The sequence below is a fragment of the Eriocheir sinensis genome, unplaced genomic scaffold (genome assembly GCF_024679095.1).
Source record: "Eriocheir sinensis breed Jianghai 21 unplaced genomic scaffold, ASM2467909v1 Scaffold406, whole genome shotgun sequence".
Lineage (NCBI taxonomy): Eukaryota > Metazoa > Arthropoda > Malacostraca > Decapoda > Varunidae > Eriocheir > Eriocheir sinensis.
Window position 1 is genome coordinate 182,501 of NW_026111728.1, and position 20,057 is coordinate 202,557.

General features: G+C 40.3%; 1 protein-coding gene across 1 annotated transcript in view; it reads left to right on the top strand.

Annotated features, from left to right (window-relative positions):
- Positions 1 to 18,540, top strand: part of LOC126992138 (uncharacterized) — an 84,029-nt gene extending 65,489 nt beyond the window's left edge. The window contains exons 3-4 of the mRNA XM_050850796.1: positions 16,899 to 17,406; positions 17,506 to 18,540. Coding sequence (XP_050706753.1) covers positions 16,899 to 17,406; positions 17,506 to 18,540 — 1,543 coding nt within the window. The remainder of the gene's footprint in view (positions 1 to 16,898; positions 17,407 to 17,505) is intronic.
- The last annotated feature ends 1,517 nt before the right edge of the window (positions 18,541 to 20,057 follow it).

The following is a 20,057-nucleotide window of genomic DNA, read 5'->3' on the forward strand; positions in this document are numbered from 1 at the left end:
CTGATTATGTTGAGGTTATTAAAGATGTTTGTGGAAGAATAAATTAATGGCGTAAATAAACGTCAGTAAGTTGAAAATAAAGACAGATAAGCAAGAGTTATTACGTGGGATTTCAGTCATGACGTTACATAATTCACACACACACACGCACACACACGCACACACACATACACACACACACACACACACGCGCACACACACACACACACACACACACACACACACACACACACACGTCGCCCGCTAAATTATATAATGAAGAAAAATGAAAATGTGGATGAAGAAGGAAAAAAAAAGTGGAGGGAAAGATTAAAAAGGTAAAACAAGAAGGAAAAGAAAACAATAAATCAAATAAATCATAAAAAAGGAGGAAAAGGAGAAAAAGGGCAAAAAAGATTAGTAAAGAAAGTTGGAATACAAAGAAACAACAACAACAACAACAACAACAACAACAACTGCAACAACAACAACAACAACAAACAATACAAGAAGGGGAGCAAACAAAAGTATACAAAAGTTTATCAAAAGTAAGTCAATAAATAAATAAATAAATAAATAAATAAATAAATAAATAAAAATCACTTACATCAGATAACAGAAAACGAGGAACTAGAAATAAAATAAAATAAAAATAAAATAAAAGATACAAAAGAAAATAAGAGAAAAGAAAATGTAAAAAAAAAAGATATAAAGAAAAAATGATAAAATAATAAAAAGAGAAAAAATAGAGAAGATGAAAACAAAGAAAAAATAAAACGCCTAAGAATATAAAGTGTATGAAAAAATTAAAGATGAAATAATGTAAAAAAAAGCCAAAATAAAGAAAACAAGGGAAAAAGCCGTAAAATGAAAAAATGAATAAAAAATAAAAAGGGAAAATAATGTAAAAAGCAAAAATAAGGAAAACCAGGGAAAATAATGTAAAATAATGTAAAATGTAAACGTACAATGTAAATGTATAATGTAAAATAATGTAAAAAACAAAAACGAGGGAAAATAATGTAAAATAATGCAAAATGTAAACGTATAATGTAAATGTATAATGTAAAATAATGTAAAAAACAAAAACGAGGGAAAATAATGTAAAATAATGTTAAATGTAAATGAATAATGTAAAATGAATTATGTAAAAAAATGTAAAATAATATAAAATGTAAATGTATGAAGTAAAAGAATGTAAAATAATGTAAAATATAAATGTATGATGTAAATGAAGAATGCAAAATAATGTAAAGAGGAAAAACAAGGGAAAATAATGTAAAAAGCACATAAAGAAAACAAGGGAAAAAAACACAAAATGAAAAAAAACAAGTAAAAAGAGAAAACGGAAAGTAAAAAAGAAAAAAAAACAAGAAATAAAAGGAATGATAAAGAAATGATAAGAAATAAAACAAAAGATAAACTAAAAGATGAAAAAAATAAAGAAATAAAAACAAACAGAAGTAAAAAAATAAAGAAATCCATTTAAAACACAAAAAAAAAACGTAACATGCAGATAAAGAAAAAAAAATGAAAACGTGATAAAAATTTTAAAAAAAGTAAAAAAAAAAAAAAAATACAACACCTGAATTGCAAGGCAGGTATCCAATCAAGGCGTGTCCTCCTCACCTGCCTGGCTCACCTGCGGCTGACCAATGGCGGCTGCGGGAGGTCCAGAGGAAGGTGATTGGCGGACGCGGCAGGTGAGCGAGGCATTGATGGTGACGGTGGTGGTGGTGGTGGTGGCAGGGAGGGGAGGAGGATTAAAGGGAAATGACAGTGGTGGTGGTGGTGGTGGTGAGGGAGGGGGAGGAGGGATTAGAAGAAGAAAGGGGGGAAGGGGTGGATGTGAAGTGGAGAGGTCGTGGTGGTGATGAAATAGACGGGAGATAGTGGTGGTGGTGGTGGTGGTGGTGGGGGGGAGGGGGAGGGTGATGAAGAGGAGTGTGGAGGGGGTGATGGGGGAATGAAAGGGAAAGTTGATTGGGAGAGAGAAAGGAATGGGGAGGTGATGGTGACGATGAGCAGGTGATAGTGAGTGATGATAGTGAGGGGATAAAAAGGGGGGATTGTAGGAGGGGGTTAGGATAGTGAGGGGGTAGGGGGAGTGGTGATTGAGATGGTGGTGATGATGATGGTGATGAATGAGTGGTGATAGTGAGTGATGATAGTGAGGGGATAAAAAGGGGGGATTGTAGGAGGGGGTTAGGATAGTGAGGGGATAGGTGGAGTGTTGATGATGATGGTGAGGGTGTAATGGTGGTGATGATGATGGTGATGGTGATGGTGGTGATAGTGAGGGTAGATGGTAATGGAGAAAGAAAAAGGAGGAAGAGGAGAAGAGAAGAAAGAGGAGTAAGAGGAAGAGAAGTAATATAAGCTGAAAAGAAGAAAGAGGAAAAGGAAAAGATTACGAAGAGAAACAAGAGGAAGGAAACAAAATAGAGGAAGAGGAAGAAGAGGAAAAATAAAGATGCAAATGAAAATAAGAAAAAGAGGAAACTACAACAAGAGGAGACGGAATAAGAGAAATATCAACAAAGGAAGAAAAGGAGGAAAAAGATTAAAAGAAAACGAGAAAGAGGAAATAAAAAAAAGGAGGAGGAAGAAGGCAATTAACAAGACAAGGAAATAAAAGAAAAAAAGCAGAGTAACGCATTTTAATAATAATAATAATGCAGAAAATATAATGATCTACTAATGGAATAATAACATAACAGTAATAGTAGAAGTAGTAGTAGTAGTAGTAGTAGTAGTAGGAGTAGTAGTAGTGGTGGTAGTAGTAGCAGTAGTAGTAGTAGTAGTGGCAATTGTAGTAGTTGTTGTTGTTTTGTAGTAGTAGTAGTAGTAGTAGTAGTAGTAGTAGTAGTAGTAGTAGTAGTAGTAGTAGTAGCAGATGATAAGAAAACTAATACTCATGTTCCACTTCTAGAATTCAGGTTAAGTAACAGAGATATGGTGATGACCCTCTCTCTCTCTCTCTCTCTCTCTCTCTTCTTTAGCCTTTCATCCTAGATTAGAAACAAAAACTTATATTCAGCTGTGTGTGTGTGTGTGTGTGTGTGTGTGTGTGGGGGTGTGTGTGTGAGTGTGTTTGCGACACGTCCACACACACACACACACACACACACACAGACACACACACACACACACACACACACACAGGTAATTGTTGACCCTAAGAGGTAAATATCAGTTAATTAAGGTTACCTGTTAGAACAGGAAGGCAGGTAACCTATGGCGGAGGAGGGGCGGGGATAGAAAGGGTTAAACACACACACACACACACACACACACACACACACACACACACACACACACACACACACACACACAGCCATTGAGATACAGAAAACGACGGACAAACAGACACAGACAGACAAACAGAGAGAAACACAGACACAAATAGAAACACTGATAGATAGACAGACAGACAGACAGACGAAGAGACAGACAGACAAATAGACAGAGCAAATAACCTTTTTAAAATATATGTGAGAGAGAGAGAGAGAGAGAATGGTTGACTGAACACGTAGGAAACACAAATCAAACGAGGAATAAAATCAAGAGAGAAAGAAAAATAAGAAGAAAATAAAGAAAAAAGAAAAAAAGAAAAAGAAAATATAAGAAAATAAGAACATAAAAGAGAGAAATAAAGAAAATTGTGGAGTATTATCATCGCTTCTTCTTCTCCTCCTCCTCCTCCTCCTCTTCCTCCTCTTTTTTCTCCTCCTCCTCCTCATCCTCCTCCTCCTGTTATTCATATTCTTCTTCATATTCTTATTTTCTATCTTGGTATTCTTCCTCTTCTTTCTTCTCCTTCTTATTCATTTATTCTTCTCCTCCTCCTCCTCCTCCTCCTCCTCCTCCTCCTCTTCTTCCTCCTCCTCTTATTCCAGTTATTCTTACTATTTATCTTCTTATTCTTCCTCTTCCTTCTCCTTTTTATTCATTTCTCCTCCTCCTCCTCCTCCTCCTCCTCCTCCTCCCTTTTAAATCAACTTCCGTCTTCCTGTTTTTCTTCCCTTTAAACGGTCAACGAAAATGAAAGGAGGAGAGGAAAAAATAAGGAAGAAACGAAAAAGAGGAAGAAAAAAATATCTTGTTATGTCATGCTGAAGGGAGGGAGGGAGGATGGAAGGAAGGAAGGAAGGAAGGAAGGAAGGAAGGAAGAAAGGAAGGAAGGAAGGAAAAATGGAAGGAAAGGAAAGAAGGAAGAAGCGAAGAAATAAAGGAGAAAACGTGAAAAAGAAGAAAGATTGGAGAAGAAAGAAATGAAGAAAGAAAGGAAGGAAGGAAGGAAAGAGGGAAGGAAGGAAGGGAAAATGGAGAGAAAGGAAAGTAGGAATAATCGAAGAAATGAAGAAAACAACGTGACAATAGAAGAAAAATTGGAGAAGAAAGAAATGAAGAAAAGAAGAAAGAAAAGGAAGGAAGGAAAGTAAGGAGAAAATGATACGTTAGGAAAAAAGTAGGAAAAGGAGAAAGGGAGGAAAAAAGAAATGGAGAGAAAGACGAAAATAGAGTAAGAAAAACAAGGTGAGAGAGAGAGAGAGAGAGAGAGAACAATCAACATTCTACTTCAATACTCCTCTTCCCTCCCTTCTCTCCTCCTCCTCCTCCTCCTCCTCCTCTTCTTCCTCTTCCTCATCTTTTTCCATCATCTACCCTCCTTTCTTCCATCTATTCTTCCTTTTCCTCCTCCTCCTCCTCCTCCATTCTTCTCCTTCCTTCCTCTTCATTCTTCCATCTTTCCTTCTACTCCTCCTCCTTCATTCTTCTCTCCTTCCTTCCTCTTCATTCTTCCATCTTTCCTTCTACTCCTCCTCCTTCATTCTTCTCTCCTTCCTTCCTCTTCATTCTTCCATCTTTCTTTCTCTTCGTCATTTCTCTCAATTTAAAAAAAAAATCTACCTTGTTTTTTTTTTCCTTTTTATCATTTTAAAGGTTACGAAACTAATGACACATACACGCACACGAACACACGCACACACACACGAACACACACACACACACACACCCACACACACACACACACACCTTAACTCTAAGCACAACAGACAATTTCAATTTAATTGCAGTTTCCATTTCCCCCCTTCCCTCTCTCTCTCTCTCTCTCCTGTTAAGTCGCTTTAATTTGTGGTTTTGTTGACATTTAGAGAGAGAGAGAGAGAGAACACACTAAAACTAATAAATATAAAGAGAAAGAGAAAGAAAGACGCAGAAATAAAGAACGAAAGAGGAAGAAGAAACGAAAGATAGGAAGAAAAATGCATGAAAGAAATAAAAAAATAGAAAGAATGAAAGAAACAAGAAAAGAAAAGAAAGAAGAAAGAAAGAACTAGAAAACAATTAAAAGAAAGAAAGAAGAAAAACAAGGAACGAACGACGGAATAAAAGAAAATAACAGACAGACAAACAGAAGGAAGAGGAAGAGGAGGAGGAATAGGACAGAAAGGGGAAGAGGCGTAAGGAGGAGGAAAGAGGCAGCGGAGGTGGCGGAGGAAGAGCCAGAAAAGTTAGACCTCCACTCAGGAAAGCAATTTGATACACACACACACACACACACACACACACACACACACACACACACACACACTTCCCGACAAGACTGTGTAAGCCTTTCCGTCCATTCACCTGAGGAAGAAGAAGAGGAGGAGGAGGAAGACGAGGAGGAGGAGGAAGAGGAGGAGGAAGAGGAGGAGGAAGGCCAGTCCTCTCTCCATTGGCAATCTGGACAAATCTTTCCTTGTGATCTGCATGCGTGAGGAGGAGGAGGAAGAGGAGAGGAGGAGGAGGAGGAGGAGGAGGGTAAAGTAGATGGGCCTCCAGTCTCATTGCCATTCTTATTTATGTACCCTCCTCTTCCTCCTCCTCCTCTCCTCCTCCTCCTCCTCCTCCTCTTCTCATGGTGGATTCATGGCACACTGTAACGACCATGAATGCTAATAAGTCCACATAAACACACACACACACACACACACACACACACACACACACACACACACACACACACACACACACACACATATTCCTTTCTTCCGCCTCTTCCTTCCTTCGTTTCCTTCCTTTTCTTCTTCCTTATTTCCATTTTCCTTTTTCATGATCTTTTCTCCTGTTTTCTTCTTTATGTTTTTTTTCTCTTATCCTTTAATTTCTTCTTCTTGTGTTTTCCTTATTTTTCTTTTCTATTGTTTTCATTTCTTTTTCCTTTCTCATGTTTTCTTTTGTATTGTCTTCACTATTTCCTTTTCTTGATATTACTTCCTCATCTATTTCTTTCTTTCCTTCTCAAATATTACTTTCCTCTTCTTCTTTTATTCCTTTCTTTGCTCTCTTCCTTTTTTCCATCCTTCCCTCTTTCTTTCCTTCTCTTTTTCTTCTTTTTTCCTTTTTTCCTTTCCATTTTTATTACTTTTTTCTTCCTTCTTCATGCTGAGAGAGAGAGAGAGAGAGAGAGAGAGAGAGAGAGAGAGAGAGAGAGAGAGAGAGAGAGAGAGAGAGAGAGAGAGAGAGAGAGAGAGAGAGAGAGAGGTAAGGAGTTCCCACACTTTACCTTAACTTAATTAGCTCACCTGTCCACCTGTTCGCTTCCTCCTCCTCCTCCTCCTCCTTATTTTTCCCTCTTCTTCCTCTTAATCCTTCTCTTAATCCTAATCCTTTATCTTCTTACTCTTTTACGACTAATTCTTCTTCCAATTCTTCTAAATAATCCATAAAGGTCTTAAGTTCTTGATTAAGTTTAATATCGTCGATTACACCTAACTTCTTTTTATTGCTATTCTTTTATTTTTATTTCATTTTATTTTCTTTACTTAGATTCGTTTGACTTCCATTTTACTTAAGAAAGGTCTACAATTTTTATTTCATTTTATTTTCGTTATTTAGATTCGTTCGGCTTTCATTTTACTTAAGAAAGGTCTACAATTTTGATTTCATTTTATTTTATTCACTTAGATTCGTTCGGCTTTCATTTTACTTAAGAAAGGTCTACAATTTTGATTTCATTTTATTTTATTTACTTAGATTCGTTTGGCTTTCATTTTAGTTCAGAAAGGTCTACAATTTTGATTTCATTTTATTTTATTTACTTAGATTCGTTTGGCTTTCATTTTAGTTCAGAAAGGTCTACAATTTTGATTTCATTTTATTTTATTTACTTAGATTCGTTTGGATTTCATTTTAGTTCAGAAAGGCCTACAATTTTTATTTCATTATATTTTATTTACTTAGATTCGTTCGGCTTTAATCTAACTTAAGAAAGGTCAGCGGAGGCGACGCAGGAGAGACATCGCCGGGAGATATTATTTTAGACGTGATTTTCTCCAAGTCACCCGCCACCGCAACAACCTTCCCGCAAAAAATGAATAATGCAAGAACGATGCAATGTTTTCTTAATAGGACCAGAGATCATCGGGCTATTTTGTTTGTTTTCCCTTTGTTTTTGCCCTTGAGCTGCTTCCTTTGATGTAAGAATTGAAATATAAGTACAAAGTGACCTTGATAACTCATTTCGTTGAGTCATGAGTGAAGTGAACGTCCCCGCGCGTACGTGAGCCAAATGCTAAACTTCCTTCTTCTTCCTTCATTCCTCCCTCCCTCCCTCCCTGCCTGCCTTCCTTCTTTACTTCGATTCTTTCTCCTCTTCTCTCTCCATTTACGTGAACCAAATGCTTAACTTCCTTCTTCTTCCTTCATTCGTCCCTCCCTCCCTCCCTGCCTTCCTTCCTTCCATCTTTTCTTCCATTCTTTCTCCTCTTCTCTCTCCATTTACGTGAATAAAATGCTTAACTTCCTTTTTCTTCCTTCATTCCTCCCTCCCTCCCTCCCTGCCTTCCTTCCTTCCATCTTTTCTTCCATTCTTTCTCCTCTTCTCTCTCCATTTACGTGAACCAAATGCTTAACTTCCTTCTTCTTCCTTCATTCCTCCCTCCCTCCCTCCCTGCCTTCCTTCTTTTCTTCCATTCTTTCTCCTCTTCTCTCTCCATTTACGTGAACCAAATGCTTAACTTCCTTCTTCTTCCTTCATTCCTCCCTCCCTCCCTGCCTTCCTTCCATCTTTTCTTCCATTTTTTCTCCTCTTCTCTCTCCATTTACGTGAACCAAATGCTTAACTTCCTTCTTCTTCCTTCATTCCTCCCTCCCTCCCTCCCTGCCTTCCTTCTTTTCTTCCATTCTTTCTCCTCTTCTCTCTCCATTTACGTGAACCAAATGCTTAACTTCCTTCTTCTTCCTTCATTCCTCCCTCCCTCCCTGCCTTCCTTCCTTCCATCTTTTCTTCCATTCTTTCTCCTCTTCTCTCTCCATTTACGTGAACCAAATGCTTAACTTCCTTCTTCTTCCTTCATTCCTCCCTCCCTCCCTGCCTTCCTTCCTTCCTTCTTTTCTTCGATTCTTTCTCCGCTTCTCTCCATTTACGTTAACCAAATTATTAACTTCCTTCTTCTTCCTTCATTCCTCCCTCCCTCCCTGCATTCCTTCCTTCCTTTTCTTCCATTCTTTCTCCTTCTTCTCTCCATTTACGTGAACCAAATGCTTAACTTCCTTCTTCTTCCTTCATTCCTCCCTCCCTCCCTGCCTTCCTTCCTTCATTATATTCTTCGATTCTTTCTCCTCTTCTCTCTCCATTTACGTGAACCAAATGCTTAACTTCCTTCTTCTTCCTTCATTCCTCCCTCCCTCCCTGCTTTCCTTCCTTCTTTTCTTTCACTCTTTCTCCTCTTCTCTCTCCATTTACGTGAACCAAATGCTTAACTTCCTTTTTCTTTCTTCCTTTCTTCCTCCCTCCCTGCCTTCCTTCCATCTTTTCTTCCATTCCTTCTCCTCTTCTCTCTCCATTTAAGGTCCATGTCTTAAAACTATCGGTCTCCCATCACGAGTATTTCCAAAGCCACGCAGGTTGACCAGGTATTCTTCTTCTTCGCCAGCTTATTAGCCCGGGGTCACTGTTTTTGATGAGCCGCCTCCACGTTCCTCTATCGCCTGTCATGTTGGTGTTCAGGGCCTTCTCTCTCATGTCTGCTGCTATCCATCCATTCCTTCCATCTCGTCTTGGGTCTTCCTCTCCTTCTTCTTCCCTGCACTTCCATTTCCAGTATTCTCCTCTCGTCAAATTCTCCATCTCGCCTCAAAACATGCCAGTATACCACCTCAATCTCGCTTCTTGCATCTTCTTCGACACCTCCACCGCCACCTTCACTGTTCCTCTGATTCTTGCATTTCTGATTCTTTCTTCCTAGTCACGCCAGACATCCATTCCAACATCCTCATTTCAGCTACTTCTATCTTCCTCTCACAGATTATTACCCGGGTATTATTGGATAGTTTTCCCGTTCCTGACGCAGAGGTCGGGTAAAACTATCACTGGGATCACAAAACAGTTCATGGAAAGACCAGCGATTTCCACGAGAGGGATTTTCATGGATAGTTTTCCCGCTCATGATGCAGAGGTCGGGTAAGAATATCCATGAAAAAAAGCCCAGCAACTTCCACGAGAGTGATTTTCATGGATAGTTTTCCGCTCATGACGCAGAGGACGGGTAAAACTATCCATGAAAAAAAGCCCAGCAACTTCCACGAGCGGGATTTCCATGGATAGTTTTTCCGTTCATGACGCAGAGGTCGAGTAAAACTATCCATGAAAAAAAGCCCAGCAACTTCCACGAGCGGGATTTCCATGGATAGTTTTTCCGTTCATGACGCAGAGGTCGAGTAAAACTATCCATGAAAAAAAGCCCAGCAACTTCCACGAGCGGGATTTCCATGGATAGTTTTTCCGTTCATGACGCAGAGGTCGAGTAAAACTATCCATGAAAAAAAGCCCAACAACTTCCACGAGAGGGATTTCCATGGATAGTTTTTCCGTTCATGACGCAGAGGTCGGGTAAAACTATCACAAAACAGTTCATGAAAAGCCCAACAACTTCTACGAGAGGGATTTTCATGGATAGTTTTTTTCCGTTCATGACGCAGAGGTCGGGTAAAACTATCACGCAGCATCACAAAACAGTTCATGAAAAGCCCAGGAACTTCCACAAGAGAGATTTTCATGGATAGTTTTTTTCCGCTCACGATATAGAGGTCGGGTAAAACTATCACCACAAAATAGTTCATGCAATCCCAACAACTTCCACAAGAGGGATTTTCATGGATAGTTTTCCCGCTCATGACGCAGAGGTCGGGTAAAACTATCACTGGGATCACAAAACAGTTCATGAAAAGACCAGCAACTTCCACAAGAGGGATTTCCATGGATAGTTTTTTCCGCTCTTGACGGAGAGGACGGGTAAAACTATCACAAGCATCACAAAATAGTTCATGCAAGCCCAACAACATTAACGAGAGGCTTATTCAAACAGGAGAACCAATACGCCGATACGTTAAGCCATCATAGTTTGTGTCTTTGTCTGTCTGTCTGTCTGTTTATCATATTGTTCCAGTCGTTCTTTTGTCTGTTTGTTATACTTCCTGTGTCTCTGTCAGCTATAATATTGTCTGCCTGTCCATCTGTCCATCTGTCTGTGCATCATAATATTTCTGTCTTTAAGAGTACAACTTCTGCTTCGTGAACGGGGAGAAAAGTCATCCATGAAAACTAAGTGAGTCTTCCGTGTGGGTATACAGACATCAATTATCAACTTATCTCTCTCATTTCCTTCTATTTTTGTCTTTCCATTCTACTTCTTTCTTATATTTACCTTCTTTTTCTTTATCTTACTTCCTTTTCTATTCCTTTCTTTCCTTCTCAAATATTACTTTCCTCTTCCTCTTTTATTCCCTTCCTTCCTTCCTTCCTTCCTTCCTTCCTTTCTTTTTCTTTATATTACTTCCTTTTCTATTCCTTTCTTTCCTTCTCAAATATGACTTTCCTTTTCCTCTCTTATTCAATTCCTTGCTTCCTTCCTTCCCTCTTTCTTTCCTTCTCTTTTTCTTCTTTTTTCTTTCTTTCTTTCTTTTTCTTGATATTACTTCCTTTTCTATTCCTTTCTTTCCTTCTCAAATATTACTTTCCTCTTCCTCTTTTCTTCCCTTCCTTGCTTCCATCCTTCCCTCTTTCTTTCCTTCTCTTTTTCTTCTGTTTTTCTTCTTTCATATATTTACCTTCTCTTTCTTTTTCATTTCACTCCTTCATTCTTTTTCTTTCACGAGGTTAGAATATTAATATGTATGTATGTATGTATGTATGTATGTATGTATGTGTGTATGTATGTATGTATGAAGGATAGGATTTTTAAGTCTACGTCTATCTGTAACCTGCTCTTCCATGTGTATATGCCAGGTGGGCTAAATGACGGCAGGTGAAGTGTGTGTGTGTGTGTGTGTGTGTGTGTGTGTGTGTGTCTCTCTCTCTCTCTCTCTCATTAGGTAGATTAAGATTGATTAGCACCATAAGTTCGCAGAGGAGGAGGAGGAGGAGGAGGAGGAGGGGGAGGAGGAGGAGGAAGAAAAGGGAAGAGAAAGACTGCAATAAACTTTTCTTCCATCGTTAAATGATAAAAAGATAGAAGAAAGAATTTTAAGACGAACATGTGTGTGTGTGTGTGTGTGTGTGTGTGTGTGTGTGTGTGTGTCTGGGTAATAATTTTCTCTGCCTTCTCCTCTTTCATCACCTCTTTCCTCTTCCTCCTCCTCCTCCTCCTCCTCCTCCTTTGGCTTCTCTTATTTCTTAATTTCGACAACTCATCTTTCCATACTTTTCCTCCCCTTCCTCTCTCTCTCCCTCTCTCTCTCCTCCTCCCTCCTCCTCTCTCCTCCTCTCTCTCTCTCTCCATCTCTATCTTGTCTATCCCCGTCAAAACAATATTAAAAAAAATATTAATTTTTTAGTTTGAGAGAGCGTGTGTATCTCTCTCTCTCTCTCTCTCTCTCTCTCTCTCTCTCTCTCTCTCTCTCTCTCTCTCTCTCTCTCTCTCTCTTTCTTATTTTATTCTCTTCTCTCTCTTTCTTCTCTCTTCTCTCTCTCTCTCATTGCAAACATCAAAGGTAATTGACTTTTCGAGAGAGAGAGAGAGAGAATTTTTCCACTTCTTCGAGTTTGTGAGTAACTTTTCTAAACCTTAAATTGAAACCTACTCTCTCTCTCTCTCTTGAAGGGCATGGAAGAAAGAAAGGGAAAAAGAAAGTAATAAGGAAAGAATGAAAGAAAGAAGGAAGGAAAGAAAACTGAAAGAAAAAGAAAGAAGAAAAATGAGAATGAATATCAAGAAAGGAAAGAAGGAAGGAAGGAAGGAAAAAAGATCGAAGGAAATACATAAATAAATAAATAAATAGAAGAAAAAGTAAAAAAAAAATAACGAAGCGAAAGAAACGAGAAAAAACGATATAAAAAAATACATAAAAACAAAAATAAAAAGAGAGAAGGAATAAAAAGAAATTAGAAGAAAGTGGAAAACAAGAGAAATTTGATGAAGAAGGACACAGAGGTAAGTAGATAACGAGGTAATGAGATGAGGAGGGAAGGAGGAGGAAGAAGAGAAAGGGAAGAAAGGAAGGGATAGATGAAAGAGAAAGAAGGAGGAAAGGAAGAAGATGGGAGAAAAGAAAGCGATGGACGGGAGAGAGAGTGAGAAAAGGAGGAGGAAGAAGAGAAGAAAGAAAGGAATAAGAGGGAGAAAATGAGGAAGAGAGGAAGAGAGAAAAGAAGAAAGGAAGGGATGGATGAGAGGGAGAGAAGGAGGAAAGGAAGAAGATGGGAGAAAAGAAAGGATGGAGAGAGAATGAGAAAGGAGGAGGAAGAAGAAGAGAAGAAAGGAATGAGAGGAAGAGAATGAGAAGAGAGGAAGAGAGAACGGGAAGAGATGAACGAATGAGAGGAAGAGAAGGAAGAGAGGAAGAGAAGGAAGGAAGAGAAGGAAGAAGGAAGAGAAGGAAGGAAGGGAAGAGAGGAACGAATCAGAGGGAGAGAATGAGGAAGAAAGGAAGAGAGAAAAGAAGGAAAGTGAGAAAGACGAAAATGAGAAAAAAATAAAGAAAGAAGGGAAAGAAAACAGGGAAGAAAGGAGGAGAGAAAGAAAAGAGAGGAGGAGAGAAGACAATAAAGGAAGAAAATGAAAAGAAGACAGAAGAAGAAGAAATTAGATGAGAAGAGAGAGAGAGAGAGAGAGAGAGAGAGAATATCCGGAGCTAATCAAATTTTCCTCAATAACAGAAGAATTAGAGAAGAAAAGAGGAAAACAGAGGAAGAAAAAGCGGGAAGAAAAATAAGAAGATAGAAGAAATAAGAAAGAGAGAGAGAGAGGGAGAGAGAGAGAAAGAGAAAATAAGTGAAAAAAGAGGAAAAGTGAAGAAAAAAAGGAGGAAAAAGAAAAAGAAAATAGGAGAGAAAAGAGAGGGAGAGAGAGAGAGAAAAAAAAGAGGAAAAAAGAAGTGAAGTAAAAGAGGAAAAGTGAAGAAGGGAAAAAATAAGAAGAAAATAGGAGAGAGAGAGAGAGAGAGAGAGAGAGAGAGAGAGAGAGAGAGAGAGAGAGAAGGAAAAAAGATCGAAGGAAATAAATAAATAAATAAATAAATAGAAGAAAAAGTAAAAAACAAAAAATAACGAAGCGAAAGAAACGAGAGAAAACGATATAAAAGAATACATAAAAACAAAAATAAAAAGAGAGAAGGAATAAAAAGAAATTAGAAGAAAGTGGAAAACAAGAGAAATTTGATGAAGGAGGACATAGAGGTAAGTAGATAACGAGGTAATGAGATGAGGAGGGAAGGAGGAGGAAGAAGAGAAAGGGAAGAAAGGAAGGGATGGATGAGAGGGAGAAAAGGAGAAAAAGAAGAAGAGGGGAGGTGATAAAAAGTGATAAAGTGATAAAAAGTGAAGAAGCAAAATAAAAAGAAAAAAAAGAAAGAAGATCAAAGAAGACAGAGAAGAAGAAAAGGGGTAAATGAAAAGTGAAGAAAGGAAAAAAAAGATTAAAGAAGATAGGAAAATAAAAATAAAGAGGAAAATAGAAAGAAAGAGGAAAGAAAGATTAGAGAAAGTAGTGGAAGAGAGGAAAGGGAATAAAGAAGACAGTTAAATGGAAATACGAAGAGGAGAGAATTAGAAGAAAAAAAAAAGATGGAAGGGAAAAAAAATACATCAACGAAAAATACATCAACAAAAAATACATAAAAAAAATACATAAAAAAATACATCAACAAAAAATACATAAAAAAATGCATAAAAAAAATACATAAAAAAATACATCAACAAAAAATACATCAACAAAAAATACATCAACGAAAAATACATCAACAAAAAATACATCAACAAAAAATACATCAACGAAAAATACATCAACAAAAAATACATCAACAAAAAATACATCAACAAAAAATACATCAACAAAAAATACATCAACAAAAAATACATCGACAAAAAATACATCGACAAAAAATACATCGACAAAAAATACATCAACAAAAAATACATCGACAAAAAATACATCGACAAAAAATACATCAACAAAAAATACATCAACAAAATCTTACCGGTAAAAAAAAAAAAAATAAATAAATAAATAGATAAAAATAAATGAAAGAAAAAAAGGAAATTGAGAGAAAAAATGATCGAGTTAGTAATAAAATTAACCAAGAAAATAAAAAGAAAAGAAAAAGAAGAAAAAACAGATTATTATGGAAAAGAGGCAGGATATAAAGAAAGAAAATATAGACAACACTCTCTCTCTCTCTCTCTCTCTCTCTCTCTCTCTCTCACATCTAAAATAATGATGATGATAATAATAATAACACACACATACACACATAATAATAATAATAATAATAATAATAAAAGGTTTTCCTTTCCTCACCTGGTGCTCCTTTTACCTGTCCATTAAGAGGCTAATTAACACCTGGAGGAGGAGGAGGAGGAGGAGGAGGAGGAGAAGGAGGAGGAGGAGAGGAAGAACAAACCCTTTCCTCCCCTATTTCCTTCTGTCTCAATCTCCTCCTCCTCCTCCTCCTCCTCCTCCTCTTTTTCTTCTTCTTTTAATAGTTTCCTAAACTGGCCTCAGCAGATATGCAAAAGGGAAGAAGAAGAAGAAGAAGAAGAAGAAGAAGAAGAAGATGATGATGATGATGATGCTTAGAGGTATATTTTTCTCCTCCTCTTCCTCCTCTTCCTCCGCGAGGAACTTCGAATACAAGACGCCGGGAGTTATGTTATCCTTGTACAATTCGCTGGTAAGGCCCCACCTGGAATACGCCGTGCAATTCTGGTCTCCTAATTACAGGAAAGACATTGAATTACTTGAGAGAGTACAGCGCCGCGCCACGAAGATGATACCATCACTGAGGACGAAGCCCTATGAAGAGCGACTCGAGCGACTCAACCTCTTCACGTTGGAAAAGAGACAACTGCGGGGAGACATGATACAAGTCTTTAAGTACCTGAACAAGCTCAGCAACGTTGATCACTCCAAGCTCTTCACGCTACAAACCAACCTGAGAACAAGAAACAACGGAAAAACAATTCAAGCAAAGCGATGCAATACCGACATCGGCAGGAGTTATTTCTCGAATAGAGTTGTTCGCCACTGGAACAGCCTTCCTGCAGAAGTGGTTAGCGCAGAGACCATCAACTCCTTCAAGAAACGCATTGATCGCCACTTTGCTGCATCGGGAGAGAACTGAACGTTCCCAAGAGTAGGTACACAAGTGCTTTAATCCTTCCCTGCAAGCCACTCCTGTGGCAAACGGGTTGATTGAATCACTGAACGCAGGCAGCCTAGTAATGAGCCAACAGGCTTTCTGCTGCCTGCTAGTCCATGTTTCCATGTTTCCATGTTTCCATGTTTCCGCCTTTTCCTCTTTCTTTTTCCTTTTCTTCTTGTGTGGTAATTAATAGACGCGGTTCTTCTTTATCATCTTCCTTTCTTCAATTTTAGAGGAAGACTTTTTGAAAGGATTCTGTCTGTCTGTCTGCACATATTTTACAAATGGAGTGGGTTGAGAATGGAATGAATTGGAATGAAATGCTATGGAAGGGAAGGGAAGAGGACGGAAGAGAAGGGAAGGGAAGGGAAGGGGAGGGAAGAGGACGGAAGAGAAGGGAAGGGAAGGGAAGGGAAGAGGACGGATGGGAAGGGAAGGGGAGGGAAGCGAATGGGAGGAAAGGGAAGGAAAGGAAAAGGAAGGGAAAGGAAGGGAAAGTATAGGAAGGGAAAGGTAAGACAGGGAACTGAAGGGAAGGTAGGGTAAGGGAAGGGAAGGGAAGGGAAAGAGAGGGAAAGTAAGGAAAATAGAGGAAAGGAAGAGGAAAGGACGAGAAGGGAAGGGAAGGAAAAGGAAGGGAAAGGAGGGGAAAGGAGGGAAAGGGAAGGGAAGGGAAATAAAAAAGGGGAAATTAGGCAAATATAGGAAAGGAAGAGGAAGTGAAGGGAAAGGAAGGGATTGGAAGGGAAGGAAAGGGAAAATAAGGAAAATATGGGTAAGGAAGAAGAAGGGAAGGGAAGAGAAGGAAAGGGAAGGGAAAGGAAAGAAAATTAAAGGAAATAGAATAAAGGGAAGGGTAAAAAGATAAGTAAAAGGAGGGAAGATAAAGGGAAGGGAAGGGACAGACAGGGAAAGGAAAGAAAAGGAAAGTAAAAAGGGTAAATGAGATGAAAGTGAGGCAGGGAAGAGAGGAAGGGAGCGAAGGGAACTGAAGGAAAAATAGAAAAGGTAATGAGAATAAGAACAAAATAAAGAATGAAGAGAGAGAGAGAGAGAGAGAGAGAGAGAGAGAGAGAGACCTGCATTACGTCCCATCGTCCCAGCGTTGTGCTCTCAGCCTTTCCTTTGAGCGTCCCCGCCAGTGGCCGGCGGAGCCAAGGCGACACACGCCGAGAGCAAACCATCCCAGAAGAGGACAAGGTTGGTGACCTGCACGTTCCTGCTAAACATTGTTCATTTACATTAAAATGACTGAACACAAAAAAATGACTCAACACAAAAAAATGAAGAAGGCCAAGTGCTGGGGGTGCTTCGACTGGCTGTTCGTTGGTGGCACGCCGCAGCCCACCCGACGACCTCGACTCTTTCGTGGAGGACACCCAACACGCGGACGCCCAGGAGGATGCGGGCGAACAGGGACAAGCGTCCCTGAGCCTCGTCTGCCTGAAGAACACGGCTCAGCCTCTCCCTGTGCTGGAGGAGGAACTCCCCTCCGACACCCGGGATGCTGACGGGGTGGTGGGAGGGGGGGGAGAGGAGGCCATTGTCAGGAGGCCTCAAACCCTCGTCATAACTATCCACTTGGTCAAGAGAGAGAAGGTCGCCAAGCCAGTGGATGAAACAGTCGCAGCAAAAGACTGGACTGTCAGGAGACCTCAAACCCTCGTCATAACTATCCACTTGGTCAAGAGAGAAAAGGTCGCCAAGCCAGTGGATGAAACAGTCGCAGCAAAAGACTGGACTGTCAGGAGACCTCAAACCCTCGTCATAACTATCCACTTGGTCAAGAGAGAGAAGGTCGCCAAGCCAGTGGATGAAACAGTCGCAGCAAAAGACTGGACTGTCAGGAGGCCTCAAACCCTCGTCATAACTATTCACTTGGTAAAGAGAGAGAAGGTCACCAAGCCAGTGGATGAAACAGTCGCAGCAAAAGACTGGACCCAGAAGGAGACCCTTGACAAGAGGACTGAAACCTTGAGAGAAAAGATAAAGGAGGTGTGCGAGGATCTCTCCTCCGAGCACCGAGGCACTGCTGGGCACGCTCCTTCCAGCGTAAGCAAGGCCGTTACCGACGCACCAAAGAAGCTCCTCAAAAGTAGCTTCAAGAAGCAGGATGAAGCTCAAAACCCCGCCAAGAAAATGGTCAGGTTCAACTTCCAGAACCTGAACACTTTCGTCAAAGATCGTGAGCTGTACTGTGGATACGACTACTTCAAGTACGGCTTCCCTCTCTCCATGATTCGTTCTGAGCTGCAAAAGCCGAAGGAGAGAACAGTGAAGCCACAGAGAGAGCCACCAAAGGAAGCAGTAAACAAGCTGCCAGAGCCTCAGAAAACAGCAACAGAGGAACCAACAGATGCAGACAACAAACACACTGGGCCACAGCATCTCACAGGGATCCTCAAGAAAGGAAAGGCGGCCAGCACCGCTCATAAGTGTCTCCGCTTTGACTTCCAGAACCTGAACACTTTCGTCAAGGATCGTGAGCTGTACTGTGGCCACGACTACTTCAAGTATGGCGTGCCGCTCTCCAGCATTCGTTCTCAGCTGCAAAAGACGAAGCAAAGAACAGTGAAGCCACAGCAAGGGCCAGTGAAGGACGCTCAGTCTCAGTCTCCAAACTTCACCTCGAGGCCTCACCTCCAGCCCGTTAGATCCGCCTCTAACTCGCTGCGTGGCGCACCTCGGCGCCTCGGGAGGACGACACAGCGGAGCAACGACTCCTTCCAGCAAAACAGTGGCCGGAATGCTGCACAGAACTACACCAACGGCCGCCACTCACAGCACCGCCAGCACAACGCCAGCAGCCACGTCTCGCCCAGATACGAACCAAGGTATTTCTACGAAGGGCAGACACGTCCAGGCACCAACTCCCGCAGCAGACGTCGTGTCAAGGGAGGCGCCAAGCCGGGTGATGTAGAATTTCATTGAGCACAGAGCGAGTACACAGCGTCGTGATCAAACTCAAATGTTCAGCGACGTTCAGTTGACGTACATTCCGGGTGCATTTCTCAACACCCGCTGAACAGTGACTGTCGTTGACGGGTGACAACAGTGCCTGAGGAGTGCCAAGAAGCACCACAAACACACTGAGAGGAGCGGCTCGCAGCTGACTAAATCACCGTGCAGAGGAACGCGTCCCATGGAACGGTGCCACTTCTACGGAACAACTTGTTCAAGAGTGTCGCAGCTGTGGGGAGTGTTGCGATGCAGGTGTGTGCTTACATTTCTTATCTTACATTTCAAATGAAAAAAATAGAAAATATTGTCTTACAAAAAACCTTAGGCAGGGAGAGCAGGGCCGTGATGGTCTGCAGAACAAGAAACGTTATGCAAGGAGTTGTCTGGACGATCGACCACCTTAGCAAGGCTGTCACCTGCGAACCTAAGGACTCTCTCTCTCTCTCTCTCTCTCTCTCTCCTATTTACTCACTCCATCTTTCCTTCCTGCTGCGGTAATTAGTCTCCTCGTCCTCAACCTCCTGTTTCCCTTACACTCATCTTTCTTTCTTTTTTTTCTTATTTCGTTTATTATTCTACTTTTTTCTTCACCTTTTTTTCTGCTCTTCTCTTTATCTCTGTTTCCCATCCTCTTCTCCCCTATGCGTCTCTTCCTTCTTTTCTCATTTACTTATTTTCTATCTTTATTTATTTCCCTTCTTCACTGCACTATTTTCTTCCTTCATTATTTCTCTTTTCCTCTTCTCATTTTCCTCCATGTCTTCCTTTTCTTCTTTTCTACCTCCTCTCTCTCTTTTCTTCTCATCTTTCTCTTCATTTCCTTTATTTCCTCTCTCTTTCTCCTTCCTTCCTGCCCTTTTTCCTTTTAAACTCTTTCACGCCCCCACCACCCCCTCTCTCCTCTCTCTCTCTCTCCAAGGAATTTTAATTGCAATTGAGTTGTTTAGGAATGTAATTGAATAGAGGAGGAGGACAGGAGGAGGAGACACGCACCTTTATCTATACCTTCTCCTTCCTTCCTTCCTCCTCCTCCTCCTCCTTCCCTCCTCCTCCTCCTCCTCCTCCTCCTCCTCCTCCTCTTCCTCCTCCTCCTCCTCTTTCTTCTCTCCAGTTCCTCTTCCTTCTCTTCCTCCTCCTCCTCTTCCTCAACTCCCTCTTCGTCTTTCTTCTCTTCTCCTCCCTCTTCCTCCTCCTCTTTTTCTCTCCCTTTATTCCCTTTCGCTTTCTTCCTTTTTCCCTTTCTTTATTGATCATTTTCCTTCTTCCTCTTTCTTTCCCTTCTCCTCCTCCTCCAATCTTCTATTTTCTTTTTTCCCTAATCATCTTTCGTTTTCTTCCTCCTCTACATTTTTCATTGATTATTTACCCTCTTCCCCTTTCTCTCTCTCTCATAAATAAACAAAAAAAAAGCGAGAACCATATTTAACGAAGAAGGAAAAGACGCAGAATGTTAAAGAAAGCAGACAAAGAAAATAAAGAAAGGAGAA